The following is a 16,494-nucleotide window of genomic DNA, read 5'->3' on the forward strand; positions in this document are numbered from 1 at the left end:
CAAGATAAATATTTCCTATATTAATTTTATATAAAACACTTCACATTACTTCAAACTAGTCAATAAATTAATGTTATATTATCAAAATGCAAATAAGTTAACAATTCCTTCTTCATATTTTGATAAAGTATTTTTTAAAAAGTCTCACAATACTAATTAAGATCTAGTGTATCAAATCTAATAGCATATGATCTCAATATTTAGCAATACTATGTTCAATACTAAACAGTGAAAAAGAAGCTAAATCTTATCTTCTGTGTATGGATTTCAGCAATCCTAACACTGCTCAGTGCTCCATGTACAGTGTTACAAAGTCAACCCAAAGAACAACTTAAAAGCCATTTCAACGGCAATTTCTGTGACTGAGTCATGGAAACAGACGTAAAGTTCTTGAACTTTGGGATGAAGAAAGAGTCTCCTGTAGAGGAAAAGGAAACACTTATTTTAGAAATTCAAAAACAAAGAAAAGTTAAAACTTCCAATTCATTTCATTTTATTTTGTTTTGTTTCTGATAGTATCAGTAGTAAATTAAAACAATAATCTAAATCTATAGTAGGGTGAAATGCAGCTAGGTTTTCTTTTAAATAAATAATATAACCTTAGGTCAATTATTTTTTATTTTTCCAAAGTGTAAAGCCTATTTTTACCAATATGTTTTACCATATTCCTCAGTTTTTAAATATTAAATTTAGTCATTATTACAATAAAGTCAATGGTGATACCATCATTTTAGGTATAACAGTTATTAAACACGGCCATTTACTTTCTAAAGGGTAATTATTATTAAAATATTAAACATATGATACCTCTTTTTGCAGATAGTATTGGATTGGGATTAACAATGAAACTTTACTTGGTTTTCTTAAAGAGTTAAAATCTATTTAATCAATACTACTGTCAATAAATCAAACTATTTAAATTAGGGGTAGTCTACCTGACTTCCTTAAATATCTCTATTCTACACAGATCTGCATCAACAGATTCAACACCTCTTGATTCTTTCTTTCTTTTTTTTTTTAATCTTTATTGTTGGATGTAAAATGTACTACAGATGTTCCACATTTCCCCCCCATTGACCCCCTCCTCCCCACTCCCGCCCCCCTCTCACCTTTTCCCACACTATTGTCTGTGTCCATTGGTTATGCATATAAGTTCTTTGGTTTATTTCTTCCCACCCCCCCAACTCCTTTCCCTTTGAGGTTTGTCAGTCTAGCAATGAATTTGTGCTTCTTAATCCCTTCACCTTTTTCACCCATTCCCCCAACCCCGCTCCCAACTGGCAACCAACAAAATGTTCTCTGTATCTATGAGAATGTTTCTGTTCTACCTGTTCATTTTGTTTGTAGATTCCATTGTTGATAGATATGTATTCATTGCCATTTTGTTTGTTCATACATTTTATCTTTTTCTTCAAAAAGACCCTTCATCATTTCATATAATAACGGTTTGGTAGTGATGAACTCCTTTAACTTTTTCTTGTCTGGGAAACTCTTTATATGTCCATCGATTCTAAATGACAGCTTTGCAGGATAGAGTAATTTTGGTTGTAGGTTCTTACTTTTCCTCACTCTGAATATTTCTTGCTACTCCCTTCTGGCCTGCAAAGTTTCTTTTGAGAAATCAGCTGACAGTCTAATGGGAACTCCCTTGTAGGTAACTAGCTGCCTTTCTCTTGCTGCTTTTAAGATTCTCTCTTTGTCTTGAACCTTTTGCATTTTGATGATGATGTGTCTTGGTGTGGGCCTCTTGGGGTTCATCTTGTTTGGGATTCTCTGTGCTTCCTGGACTTATATGTCTGTGTCCTTCACCAAGTTAGGAAAGTTTTCTGCCATTATTGTTTCAAACAGGTTTTCGATTTCTTGTTCTCGCTCTTCTCCTTCTGGCACCCCCAAGATGCGAATGTTGGCACGCTTAAAGTTGTCCCAGAGGCTCCTTACACTATCCTCATTTTTTGGGGTTCTTTTTTCTTTTTGCTGTTCTGATTGGGCATTTTTTGCTTCCTTATATTTCAAATCGATGCTTTGCTCCTTGGATTTACGTACTCTATTATTGAAGCTGTGTAAATTATTCTTTATTTCAGTTAATGCCTCCTTCAATTCTAACTGTGTATCCATGATTTCTAACTGGTCATTTTTTTATGCTCTTGAGGCCCTCCCTAAGTTCACTGAGGTTCTCACTAAGTTCATTGAGCATCCTTATAAGCAGTATTTTGGACTCAGTATCTGTTAGGTTGCTTATCTCCATTTCGCTTAGTTCTTTTCTTGGGGTTTTGTTCTGTTCCTTCCTTTGGGACCTGTTTCTTGGTCTCCTCATTTTGGCTGCCTCCCTGTGTTTGTTTCTGTGTATTACTTAACGAGAGGTATGGGGCTCGCTGAGACCAGATGCTTCTCGTTTGAAAGAATTTAGGAAAAACCTGAAGCAGGATCCAAGACAGGCTAATCCTATGGTTAAGCAAGTGGCAACAGCTTGGGTGGGCTTGAAAGTTGGGTGGGGTGGGGCCTCAGGGAGTCAGCAGGGCGGGGCTACCAGTATGAGCCAGGTTGCTGGGGTCCCAGTTATGGCTTCTGTCTTGCCGCCCCAGGGAAGGGCTCACCAAAGGAACAAAGGCCTCTGACAGCACGTCTGTCCTGGAGGAAGCCCCCTCTCCAGCCTTCGCTCCAGTGCCAAACAGCTCAGTTCTTCCCTGTGTGTCTCTGGCTCCCCTCGAGCTGCCTCCCCTCCGAGCTCAGAGGGAGCGAGTCCGATAAGTCCGTGCGCGGGCCCTTTAAGGAGCTGCCTGGGGCTCCAGCCGCTTCAGCCTCCCTGAGCCTCAGTTCCCGCTGGTTTTCCAGCCAGAAGTGATGGGGATTCTCTTCCTGGCACTGGAACCCTGAGTGGGGCACCTGGTGTGGGACAGGGACCCCTCAGTCCTCAGGAAGGGCCTTCCCAGCCAAGGTGTCCCCTGATTTTTATCCCCACACGTGGGTGTGGGCCCAGCCTGTTGCGCCGCCGCCCCTCCTACCAGTCTGGATGTGGCTGCTGCTTTAATTTCGTAGTTGTAGGACTTCCATTCAGCTTGATTTCAGGCGGTTTTGAATGATGGTTGTTCTGTAGTTTAGTTGTAACTTTGATGTGGTTGTGGGAGGACGCGATACCGCGTTTACCTACCCGCCATCTTGACCGGACTTCTGATTCTTTCTATTCTAATTGTTGTGAATGCAGTTAAGGTTCCACTATGCACCTGTATGTGTGCCTAACTGTTCCTCTCTGTAGCCTCTCATGTATCCATACCATTCCACTTGCTGCTCCCAACTTAACCATCCAATAGCATGGCTCTGATCACACTACACAGAACTGAACTTATGCTGATGCTCCCAAACTTGGCTGGTTATACATCAGAATCACAAGGAAGCTTACTGGGGTGGGGCGCAGGCATCTCTGATTTAACAAGTGACTTGAGTGATTCTAAATCCCATGGACCAGCACACTGGAATCACTGCTTTGGATACATTTGTAAAGCGTTTGTCATATAATATATTACTACATGGTAGGTGTCCAGTTAGTGTCACCTAACTTCCTGCCCCTTCCTCCACCAAGTCTTTAACCCAAATCAGAGACTCTTCAGTGGCTCAGTATTTCCCTCAAAATGCAATTCCTTAGTCAGAATTGAAGGCTCTCTGCTTCCCAGCCTGACCTTTTTAACTTTCTCTTTGGGTATATCACTCCTTTACCATCCTGGCAAGCCATACTCATTGCTGTGCCTTATGATTTCCCTTGTTTGGGTCTTTGTTCATCCTTTCTTTTTCTGAAATGTTCTATCCAAATCCAATTCATTTCCTAAACCAGATCAAATGGGTTTTCCCTTCCTCTGAATTCCCATAACATTTGGTTGTATCGACTAATTAGCCCCCCCATCTGACTATATATATCTGTATATTCTAATAAGTCTATATCCATATAATATCTATCCATAAACATATAGATATCTGAGCATAGTTCATATTTCTTCTGCTAGATGTAAGACCATTAGGTGCAATGCGTGTGACTTTATCTTTCTATTTGGCATACCACCTCCCACCACAGTTTGCCAAGCACAACTCTATTTACTAAATTGTTTATTTTTTTTTTATTTTTTTTAAATTTTTTTTATTCTCCAGAGGACATTTTTCTATTTTTTGTTCAGATAGAGTGGGAGAGAGAGACAGAGAGAGAGAAACATCGATGTGAAAGGGACACATCGAGTGGTTGCCACCCGCACGACCCAACCAAGGCTGGGGACAAACTGCAACCGAGGTACGTGCCCTTAGCGGGAACCGAACCCGGGTCTCTCCGGACCGCAGGCCGACTCTCTAACTGCTGGGCCAAACCAGCCAGGGCCTAAATTGTTTATAATATATTTATCAATATATGTGTTAGGTACCAAGGGTGCTCGAGACAGATATGATTCATAGAGCTGACACTGTAGTAAGAAAGACCATAAACAAACAAGAAAATAAATAATAAAGAGGTTATATAATACAGCATAACTGAGTAGCCCTTTTAATGCCGTAAAGAGATCATGGATCCTCTCTTTGAGGAGATGACATGTTAGCACTGGTCTGAAAATCGAGGAGCCAGAAATGCAAAGGTTAAGAGGCAGAACATCCCACACACAAGGAACAGCAGGAACAAGATTCGATTGGCGCCAGTGTGGTTGTGCATATGGGAGGAGGAGGAGGAGAGTGACAGGAGAGAGATGGAGAGGTGGGCAGGGACCAGGGCAGGCAGGGCTTGTAGTTGGTGTGGGGTGAGGGGAAGGAGAGCGAAGGGAAGAGGGAAAGCAAGGAGGACAGAAGGAAAGAAGGAAGTAGGGATGGAAGGAAGGAAATAGCAGTAAAATTGTGAAATCATTGTTTTTTTAGCTTGTTACTAATATAATTTTGTAAGATCACTGACTAAGCTATTTGTTTTTAATAGAAAAGGACTTGGGAGGAATTTAAAGGAGATAGCAAATAAAATTCTAAAATATATTAAAATATTATAGTTAGATCAATAATTGTATGCCTACATCTTAAAACTTTGTCTCCTTTACCACTTTTCTAACATTTTACTTAACTTTCAAATACTCTTTTTCGACTTACCCTACTACCCAGTAAGCCATTACTGGGGGTGCTTTTCTCTGATCAGTCCAGTTTTCAGGTGAACATTCAAACAACACCCCATGTTCTTTCACAGGGTTTAGAGAAGACCCTGAATTCGTAGATTCTGAATGATCTGCAACATTCAGTGCTTTCTTTTTCTGTAAATTAACAGGTATTATTAGTATTGACAGGTGCTAATAGTGTTACTTTAAAATGTTTTCACAGATAGACCTGAATTGGCTGATTCTAATACTTAAGAGCCTGCAATGACATTCTTCTTACCTGTAGGAAAATTTCTACTCTTCCTCATACTTTAAATACCATCTCCTAAAAAAGACTTCGTGGATAAAGCATCCCTTGACTCTTGCAGGGAACATTTTGTTCATAACCGTGTATTAGTAGTTACCTTATATTATATCAATTATATTTGCAGTTTATAGGTCTTTCTTCCCCAGTGGATAAGCTTCTTTTCCAGGGCAGAGACAGTACACTATTCATCTCTGTGTTTTTTAAAGTGCCTGGTACATAGTAGGTACTTAATGAATAGATTGCTAATGAGTAATTACTAAGTGAACAGATAAAATTTTATAATATACTTAAAACACATTAAACTTAAAGCAGTATTGTCTCTTACTCTGATTTAAAACTCTCTAAATTTCCCATTGATAAAAAAATCATTAGAAAACAGTGACTTATGTGGAATATAAATACTTTTTGTAAGGTTCAGGCCAAAACAGTAGTGATCCTTGGTTCTTCTTTCTCTAATAATTCTTATCTAATTCCCCACCAAATCATTTTGGCTCGCCCTCTAGAACACATCCCGAATCTATAAACCATTGTGCTTCTTGTTTTGAGAGATTCCAAAGCTGGACATACTGATTAAAGAGCGTTTAGAGATCTGGAAATGAAACTGGCAGAAAACTATATTTGCAGCATTGCCCTACCTCTTCAATCAAGGTCTGTTGGAAAACTGCACGGATGGAGAGACAACACTGATGGAAATTCTTTATTAGCTGAGGGTGAATAGAGCCACCTAGCTGGGCCACTTCTTCGTGGGTAGGAGTAATAAAGATCCCTTGCACTGTTTCTAAGGCAACATAGTGGAAAAGTGTGTTCTCTGGACCGGATGTCAATCTTGAAAACAAGAAAAGAAAAAATATATTTAAGTAAACTTAAAAAATATTGCTTCATTTTAAATTGTGTAGACTCCTAACAAGTTTTTTTTATCTACAATATAATATTAGGAGTCTAATTAGGGAAAGGAAATTAGGCCAAACATTTAATTCCCTCTTCCTCTTTAACTGACGTACAGGCAAGGGTTATTACCAATTCCCTAATGGAGGTAAGTATTACATGTTATGCAAGGATAAACAAATACCAATTCATTTGCAAGTAACTTAATTCGCCCCCCTGCTAAACAACCCAAACTGGCCAACACCCTCTTTTTCCACAGTTGGTAATGAATAACTCAGCCCATGTCTGGCCCAGATCTCTGCAAGCCACAAACATGCTGTCAGTTGAAGTGGATCACATATAAAAACATCTTCCAACAAACCAAACACATTTAAGTTAGCAGCATTAAAGCCTTTTCCCATGATAGTTAAATTGATGATCCTGAATAAAAATGAAATTGTTACCAACTGCGGAGCTGGGTTAATATTCTGTAATACCACGACAAGACTAGTTGTATTCTCTTTTTCATTATTACAGTCTTACTTCTCTTCTGGCTCCTCTTATTATTTTCATTTCTCCATTCTTCTTCTTCTCCATCTTTTCTTCCCCTAGTTAGGTCTCAGACTGGCAGGGAGAACCTATACATACTGCTTATTTCTACCATTAGTAAACAGAGCTGAAGAACAACAATATAATAATAATAATGACAATAATAATAATGATGATGATGATAAACTGAATGCCCTCGATGTGCCAGGGTAGGCGCTTTAAAATATCTTAGTCTTAATTCTCATAATGACTCTTCAGGGTATTAAATATTACCATCCTCGTTTTAATCACGAGGAAATCAATGTTCAGAGGACTTAGATTAACTTGAGGTCACACAGCTAAGTGGCAGAGCTCAGCTGACTCTGTAACTTGATCCGTGGTACCTTGCTTTTTTCTCTCTACTGCAGACTCTGACTGGCAGTCTTTAGATACATGGACAGCAGTTCCCCATCTGGATCTCAAATACTCAGGCTGCCCCATTCTAATTCTAATGTCTAATGTCATTTGACTTACACCCCCCCCACCCCCCCGCCGCCCCATGAGCACAGAGGCAAGGAACAAACTTATTCCAGCTCTTAGCCTATGTGCTGCCTTGGTCGTCCCTGGTCAGCACTGGGAATGAGCACTCCGGGACAAGGGGTATCTGGGCAGCACACCACAGCCTCTGTCAGAGTCTAAAAATAGTAAACTCTAATTTAGAAATTAGACACACAAAAGGGAGGGTACCTGTGGAAGAGAGATAAAGGGGCTTTCACATTTTGAACTGTTACTTTGTATGTTTTTTATCTCTTATGAGTATGTTTCCTACATGTGTAATGACGAACATTAGAGAAATAGCATAGATATTACCTATGACATGTAAGATACATCATAATTACAATTGTTGAATAAAATCTCTACATGTTTTAGACTTGTACAGGGTTTAAGTGAAAAAAAGAATATTATAAGAAAGTTTCTTACTTCATTGTGTTATACATTTCCAATTCTTTTTCTGAAAGGTCCCTTTTCAAGTTACCCAAATGAAACGGATTTGGAAGAGTAGACTTCTTTTTAGTGACCTGAAAAATCCAGTTTAGTAGATCAGTTTATATCTAAGAATGGAATCAAATAGCAGAAATAATGTAAAAACTAAATATCATTCTAAGAGAACTATTTACTATTTTGCAATGTTACCTTTAAATATTTTCAGTGCTGCCATGGCCAGTTTGCTCAGTGGTTAGAGCGTCAGCCTGCAGACCAGAGTCGCAGGTTCGATTCCAGTGAAGGGCACGTACCTTGGGTGCGGTTTGGCTCCCAGCCCTGGTTGGGTTGTGCGGGAGGCAGCCAATCGATGTGTCCCTCTCACATCGATGTCTCTGTTTCTGTCTCTCTCACTTTCCCCCTCCCTCTCTCCTTCGCACTCTATCTGAAGATAAATGGAAAAAAAGTATCCTCAGGTGAGGATTAAAAAATAATAAGTAAATATTTTTAATGCTCACCTGTCTCTAGGCTTGTCCTTTGCTATCAGAGACCGCAGGGCCATGTCATAGGAGGACATGAAAGTTCTCCCCCCAAAACCTTCTACCACAGCCATTATGGAGCCTTTACCAAGTTTTGTTATAATTTATATGTATGTGTACTTGTCTCCCTCTCCAGACTGCACTCCCCAAAGGGCAGGGGCTGTATCTTTTCTTTACGTAATTTTAAAATTTTTTTATTGATATTTTAGAGAGAGAGAGAGAGAAACATTGATGTTAGAGAGATACATTGATTGGCTGCCTCCTGCACTCACCCAACTGGGGATGGAGCCCGCAACCCGGACATGTGCCCTGGCTGGGAATTAAACCAGGACCTCTCAGTTCATGGGATGATGCTCAATCCACTAAGCCACACAGGCCAGGCTGGGGGCAACAGTAGGTGTTCAATCAATATTTGTTGAATAGCTAAATCTTAGACATTAATTCACTTTTTCTTAGGTATTGCTCATGGCTTCTTAATTCTTTCCAAATAGTCTTAAACTGTATTTCTGACCAATTTCACTGACTGGGATGATGAGTACAGTACCAATGTGAGCACTTCCTAAATACATCCACTTAGGGCTGAAGAGCACTCTACTGTTTAGAATTAGGAGATCACATCTATAGTTATAGTTATAGTTATAGTTATAGTTATAGTTATAGTTATAGTTATAGTTATAGTTAAAGTTATAGTTATAGTTATAGTTATATAGTTATGCCATGACACTCAGAAACTCATATTTTATCCCTGCCCCTTCTCAGACACCTCCTTCTTCACCACATCCACCCAAATGACAACTTTCAAAAATGTTTTAAAAAGCCACATTACTAGAATAGGTAGAGAGCCTCCAGGAGCAATGACTTTGATAATAACAGATGGAAAAAACACACATAAAAAATGATAAATAAGAGGTCTGAAAAATGAACATTCTCTTTGCTTAATAGTCACATTTTCAATTCTTGAGTATGGAGACCAGGACTTCACAAGTGCACATTAAAAAAAAAATCTATAAAATAAATAGAACAAGGCACACATATATTTTAAGTTATTGATTCTCTCTTTGTTTCCGCTGAACATTTTATTGGCTAGTCAGATCAGCCCCCTAAATGCCCCACAACTAGGCTGTTCCCTGTTAACATCGTAAACAGAGAAGATCAAGATGAACAGGGAAAGCAGGATTAAAGAGTTTCCCTGCTTGTAAGTAGTGTCAAAGCAGAAGTCCTGGATATAACTGTTATTTCTTCCTCTTTTGGGTTCTAAATCATTGGCTTCCCAAGAGTGACTAAAACAACCACCAGTTCAAATGAAGGATGACCTGCCTTTAAAAACTCTATTGCGATGATAAAACAAGGGCTCGAAAGCCAGCTGCGCTCCCAGAATGCACAGCTGGAATGAACACACACCATGAACACACACCGTAAGCAAGGCCCCACTCACTTCCGAGGCATCAGATTCCCTCTGCCTCCGCACTGCGTCCGGTGTCGCGTGGGGGCTCGGGCCACCGCCTTCTCCCCCTTCGCAGCCAGGGTCGGATCCTGCACCGCTTCGGGAAGGACTGGGCTTCCGTGTCTTTAAAGAATAGTCACCAAAAAGGGTTCTTCTGCAGGTTGGAGAGGTTGCTACTTTGGAAGTACCTTGTAGCCTACTGAGGATGGGTGAGGTTGTCAAACAATCTAATTTCTCATGTGACCCCGCAAGGAACCAGTCAGCACAAGACAAGCAGGGGCTTGCGGAAGCCGCCAGCCGCTCGTGTATGCGGCACTCCGCTCCTCCCAGCTGGTGGAGGGCTGTTCGGGCCTGATCCACGTACACACAGTCTGGTCCAGGGTTCCCAATGGCTCTGGATGTGCAGCCTCCAGCTTCTAAGAGTACACACAACATATACTGCCTCTGCGAGAAAAAAGTTATTAGTATGGATTTAGCTACATGAAGATATTTATATGTAATATGCATGCATGAGTTTATGAATAATGAAGACATACGGGCATATGGCATAACCATGTGATGATTATTAAAAACTCCTCCTTCCCCCTTCCTTCTTAGTTATGCTCAGTGCTTCTTGATCACCCTTGAAAACAAATCTCATGTTGCCTTATCCTGATACACCATCAGCCACTACTTCTGGCACATGGAATGCCCTAGGGTAGCTTTCAAAAAGCCTCAATTACTGGAAATCCTTTCACTTATGATTACATATTTATTCTGACTCTTTATTCTTTTTATGTTTCCCTCTATTTTCCCCTGCAAAAAAAACCCAGAGGATAAAACCACTATATAAATGGGGAAAAATATCTTAATAACCTACTAAAATTCATTAATTTCATTAATATTTCTCCCTAAGTATTCAATGAATGCTATAGAAAAGGAATAAGGGGCATTTAACATCTTCTTGAATACTGGCATCTGACATGCTCATAATTTTATTATTATTTTTTAAATATGGTTTTATTGATTTTAGAGAGAGAGGAAGGGAGAGGAAGAAAGAGACAGAAACATAGATGTAAGAGAGAACCACTGATCGGCTGCCTCCTGCATGCCCCACCCCAGGGATAAAGCCCACAACCTGGGCATGTGCCCCGACTGGGAACTGAACCAGTAACCTCTTGGTACATGGGTCGACGTTCAACCACTAAGCCACATGCTCATAATTTTAAATTATCATTTTGTGTATTTATTTAGATAGTAAATGGCAAACAAACATACAAGATAACAAGAAAGAAACCAAGGTAAACTCACCCAGCCAACAATTAACAAAAAATATCTCCCTTCAGGTTCCTGAAAGACTTCAGTGTTTGAGTCTGTAAAAGGTTGGAGGTGATGTCGAGGAAATACTTCTCTCCATATGACCAACTGACCAATTCTTTGTTTTGCTGCTAAAGGCAGGAGGCCATAGTGGCGACAGTATATAGCAATATCAATAAGATCATCCTTAGGCAAATGACTGCATATCAAATAACCCTTGAATTTAACCACAAAGAACAAAAGTCAACCAGTGATATCAAGCAATAATCCCATAATATATTTCTAAAAGTTTTATAGGTACTTCTTCAGTTGACTTAAATTATTCCAGTTTCAAATGGAATAAATCAAGACATAGTAAAAATAATTTCCCTCCCCTGAGGTCAACTAGAGATAAAATATTTATGATAACTTAAGTCTAAAACAGGTAGACAGTAGCACGAAGCAAGTCAATCACCTCTGAGTAGCATGAGCCTGAGTGGCAGAATTAGAACAGAACTGAATTCTGAGGAGGGAAAGTGGAGAATAGGGAGTTGAAAAATTAAAATACTGAAATTCATTTGATGCTTCACTTTCTTTCCTTCTTTTTTTACTTTGTTTCTATTGTTGACACTACTACAGATGTCCCCATACCGCCGCCCTTGTCTGTCCCCACCCCCCCTTCCCTCTGGCCATCACCACACTGTTGTCTGTGTCTATATATGTTCTTTGGCTAATCCCTTTGCCGGCTTTCATCCATCCCCCCTCCCCACCCCCTCTGACAGCTGTCAATTTGTTCCATGTATCCATGCCTCTGGATGCTTAACTTTCTTTACATGGAAGTCAACTACTTAACGTTAAAGTATTTATTAAAACAATGCATGGTTATGTCGGAAGATAAGAATAAGCACACGACTGCAAAAGGAAATCCCGAAAGCGCTCTCTCCTCCTCTCTTACACCCTTGGCCCTTTAGTTTCTTCTCTACAAATTGACAGATGCTTTAGCACACAATGAAACCAGAACTATTTCTTGCATTTGTAAATATGTAGGTACAAGTTTTGTTTTAAGATCTTAATTTTAGGGTACCTACATTCAGAGGAAAAGAAAAAGATGTATTTTTCATGTTTGTAAAAGTTTGAGAAAATTTGGTCTGTTCATACAGCAGTTGGACATTTATAAAAATTCAAGCTTCAACTTACCTTGTAGAACAGAGATGACCCTAGAATGGAGTACAGCCTCCTCATGTCATAGTAATCCTCAGACTGGGGGGAAAACAGTGGATTTAAAAATCCCCGTTAAGCAACAAGAGTTAAAATGACAACCACATTCTTTAGTAACTGAACTTTTCATAGGATCTTTATTAGAAATCAATATGCTAGGATATTAAGGTAGAAGATAATGTGAAAAATAAGTATTTTGACTTAGTCTTACTTTTTATTCTTATAAGAAACTGTTGATTAGAAACATCTAAGAATTAACATAATATTTGTTTCACCAAGAAGGATAAAAACAATTGTATCAAGACAAAAAGCTTCTACACTATCATCATCTAAAATATCTAATATTACCATATAATATTTTTGAAAGTAAAAATTGGTATAACCTATTTGGGGGCCACTGAGAAGTATGTAAAAAATATATAAAAACATATACTCTTTAATAGTAGAATTATTTATAATATGTAAAAATTTTGATGTAAAGTGATTTTTAATAATGGAAATTGGTTAACAAAATTAGGTAGATTCATGACACAATATCATACCTGTGTTTAAAACTATGGTTGATCTATATAGCACACACAAAATGTTTTAGGATATACAATTTGGCAAAGAATGCAAGCTGCAGAACCAAATATCACTAAGATCTAGTTTTTGTTAAAACCAGCACCCCTGATGCCCTGGCCAGTTTGGCTCGGTGGTTGGAGCGTCGGCCCAAGAAGCAGTGGTCATGGGTTCAATCCTGGTCAGGGGCACAAACCTGAGTTGCGGTTCATCCCTGGCCCTGGTTGGGTTGTGCAGGAAACAACTAATCATAGGTCTCTCTTACATTATGTTTCTCTCTCTCTCTCTCTCCCTCTGACCAGTCTATCTGATGATAAATGGAAAAATATCCTAGGGTGAGGATTTAAAAAAAAAAAGCACCTCTGATGATACACATGTATGTAGATATACATGGGTGTTGGTTTGTGTGTGGGTATGTATATAGAAAAGGTCTGGAAGAACGCATTCCAAACTATAAGGGTAGTTATAACTGAGGATGGAACTGGGGAGAGGATGAGGAGGGAAGACATTTGCTTTTAGTAACCAGGTTGCATTTTTTATCCAATATGTATGCATTACTTCTATAATTAAAAAAATAAAATCTAAAGAAAAGCAAAACCTGGAAATAATATAAATATCCTTAATTGGGGAATGGATAAACACTGTGATACATTCATACAATGGAATATTATTCAACAATAAAAGGGACGGAATTACTGATACATATAATGACACCAATGAATCCAAATTCATCATGCAAGGTCAGCGATTTTCAACCTTTTTCATCTCATGGCACACATAAACTAATTACTAAAATTCTGCGGCACATCAAAAAATGTATATTTGCCAATCTGACAAAAAAAAAAAAAAGGTCTAATTTTTATTGATTTACAACAAAACCAATAGTAGTAGTAATTATCTACCTTTTGCTCCAAAGTGACTTTTAAAAAAATCAGGTGCCTATACTTGTATATAAGGATTTCTGGTACCAAGAATTAACCAATCAGATGCAATATGATGGGACCAATAAGATGCAACTCTGTTATGTGACCTATATATCTATGATTCAAGACAGAGCATTCACACCAGACGGCTACGGCTATTGTGCTGGCTGTTGTCATGTTGTTTTTTTGACAGTCTAAGGGAAAAGAGGTCAGTGCCCCGGACTAAATAGTCAGGCACTGCATGTTTTAAAAATTCTTGCAGCACACTGGTTGAAAATTGCTGGGCTAAATGAGAGAAGTCAGATCCAAAAAAAATTACCTACTGTATGATTCCATTTATATGATATTGCAGAAAAAGTAAAAACCATGAAGATGGAAAACAGATCAGTGGTTGGCAGGGGCTGGGGGTGGGGAGAGGGGTTGACTTTAAAGAAGTGAAGATGTAAATTATACCTTAATAATAATTTAAAAAACTAAAGAACACAAAATAAGGATATAAGATTAAATCTTAAATCTAATTTCTAAACACTTAGACTAGATCTTATTTTAATTTTCTTCAGTTACAGATGACATTCAACGTATTTGAACTCAGGTGTACAGCATAGTGGTTAGGTAATCATATACTTTACAAATAGTGTTCCCCTCATTATTATTTTTTTCACTGTGAATTGTTCACTGTGAGTTTTGATTAAGTGTGTACAGCTATGTAAGTGCCACCAAAAATCAGGATATAGAAGTTTCACCATCATCTCCCACCAGATTTTGTGCTGAGTAGTGTTCCATTGCATGAATACACCACAGTTCGTTTCTCTATGCACCTGCTGATGGACATGTATTTGAATTGTTCCCAGTTTTTGGCTATTACAAATAAAGCTGCTATGAACATTTGTTGACAGGTCTTTGTATCGACATGGTCTTCTGTTTCTCTGGGTCAAAAGATAGGAATAGAGTGGCCGAATCATATGATCAGTGTAGGTTGAGGTTCTTAAGAAACTGTCAAACTGTTTTCCAAAGTAGTAGTCTCAGTTTATCAACTATGACCAGTACATGGCTAATTTTGTTGCATCTATATCCCTCCTTCTCACTTCCTGCTGAATTATTTCAAAACCAATACCAGACGCTATGCTATTTCACTTGTACACACTTCAGAATGTATAGGAGGGCTTAAAAATATATATTATCATAATATCATTACCACATCTAAAGAACTACTCTCACCTAATAGCCAATCATCAGTATTTATAGTTTGACTGTCTCATAGATATTTTTTAGAAATTTTGTTCGTTTGAATCAGGATCCAAGTAAGGTCTGTATATTGAAATTGGTTGATATGGTATAAGTCTCTTGTAAGTGATAGGTTCTCTCTCAACTTCTCCCACCCATCTCCCTTCTAATTTATTTGTTGAAGAAACTGTCTTATTGTTTCCCAGTCTAGATTTTGCTGATTGCAGTCCCTTTTCCCCAAGTAGGGTCATTGCACATGTCCCTTTCCCCCTGGTATTTCCTGAAAACTGGTAGTTAGATCTGAGGCCTGCTCAAGTACACTTCATAGGTGGTGTGTGTGCTTCCATCGGAGCCGCATACTGTCTGGCTGACTTGTGTGAGTGATGTTAACAGCTACTTATAATCATTGCTTAGATGCCATTCATGCACTAGGGGAATTGCAAAATGGTGACATTCCAATTCTGTCATTCTTTCTTTCTTTTTTTTTTTTTTTTTTATCCTCATCCGAGGACATTCTTCTATTTTTCTGTTCAGGTAGAATGGGAGGGAGAGAGAGGAAGAGAGAGAGAGAGAGAAACATCAATGTGAAAGGGACACATCGAGTGGCTGTCACCCGAAGGACCAACCAGGGCCGGGGACAAACTGCAACTGAGGTACGTGCTCTTAGCGGGAACCGAACCCGGGACTCTCTGGACCGCAGGCCGATGCTCTAACCGCTGAGCAACACTGGCCAGGGCCTGTCATTCTTTCTTGATACATTAGGTAGTCCACTTCCATAAAGATACCCCCCTGCCTATCTCTACTTGGTAACCATGAGGTGTGGTTCAGATAGGAAAGGCAGATAAAAGTTTGATTCTTCTTCCTTACTGACCAGTTTTCACAAAAGTGACTTGTTTCCCTAGCTCTTTCCCAAGTTGACCAAGAAATTTTTCTTTTTTCCTTTAGTATCATTATGAACTTATGACTTAAACATACCTGATATGTTTCAATCTCTTGCAGTTATTATCCTTATAGATGCTTAAGTGGAAGCCTCTTCAAGTTGTCTCCTGTTTACTTGAACCCTACATTAACCCTAGTAATTTTTGAAAGTTTCCTTGATTCCTGATATAACAAGATGGTGCCAGGCTTATCATGTACATTTTCAGGCCCAAATCTAGATTCAGCCATTGCTCTTAGGAATCTTGGTTCCTTTTATTGAGAAATATTATTTATATACCATGGCCTGGGTGATAGTGGTGCTCATTACTACTGGGGATGGTCACAATTTCTAGGCCTTTTCACTGAACAGAGCTATGAAATACATTTTTTTTTAAAGATTAAAAACCATACTGATACTTCCAATTTAAATACAGATCTACAGGGCTTTTACTTAATTTAATCAACATTACGTGTGTGTCCTATCTCACAAAGCCCAGTTCTTAATGATACTAAGGTAATTTATCATTACATATACATTATGTAACAAATATTTTTAACTGAATAGAAATCTTTAGGCAAGCAAAATAGATTTTGTCCTTGTCAAATCAGA

At 38.7% G+C, this 16,494-nt stretch overlaps 1 protein-coding gene across 1 annotated transcript in view; it reads right to left on the reverse strand.

Annotated features, from left to right (window-relative positions):
- Window positions 1-16,494, reverse strand: part of INTU (inturned planar cell polarity protein) — a 61,283-nt gene continuing 44,789 nt past the window's right edge. Inside the window, exons 10-16 of the mRNA XM_036240692.1 lie at window positions 12,238-12,300; window positions 11,056-11,277; window positions 9,736-10,209; window positions 7,783-7,880; window positions 6,045-6,234; window positions 5,101-5,258; window positions 1-418 (exon numbers count right to left, since the gene is read on the reverse strand). Of these exons, the coding sequence (XP_036096585.1) occupies window positions 307-418; window positions 5,101-5,258; window positions 6,045-6,234; window positions 7,783-7,880; window positions 9,736-10,209; window positions 11,056-11,277; window positions 12,238-12,300 (1,317 nt within the window). The 3' untranslated portion in view covers window positions 1-306. The remainder of the gene's footprint in view (window positions 419-5,100; window positions 5,259-6,044; window positions 6,235-7,782; window positions 7,881-9,735; window positions 10,210-11,055; window positions 11,278-12,237; window positions 12,301-16,494) is intronic.

This window comes from Molossus molossus, unplaced genomic scaffold (genome assembly GCF_014108415.1).
Source record: "Molossus molossus isolate mMolMol1 unplaced genomic scaffold, mMolMol1.p scaffold_m16_p_4, whole genome shotgun sequence".
NCBI classification, from domain to species: domain Eukaryota; kingdom Metazoa; phylum Chordata; class Mammalia; order Chiroptera; family Molossidae; genus Molossus; species Molossus molossus.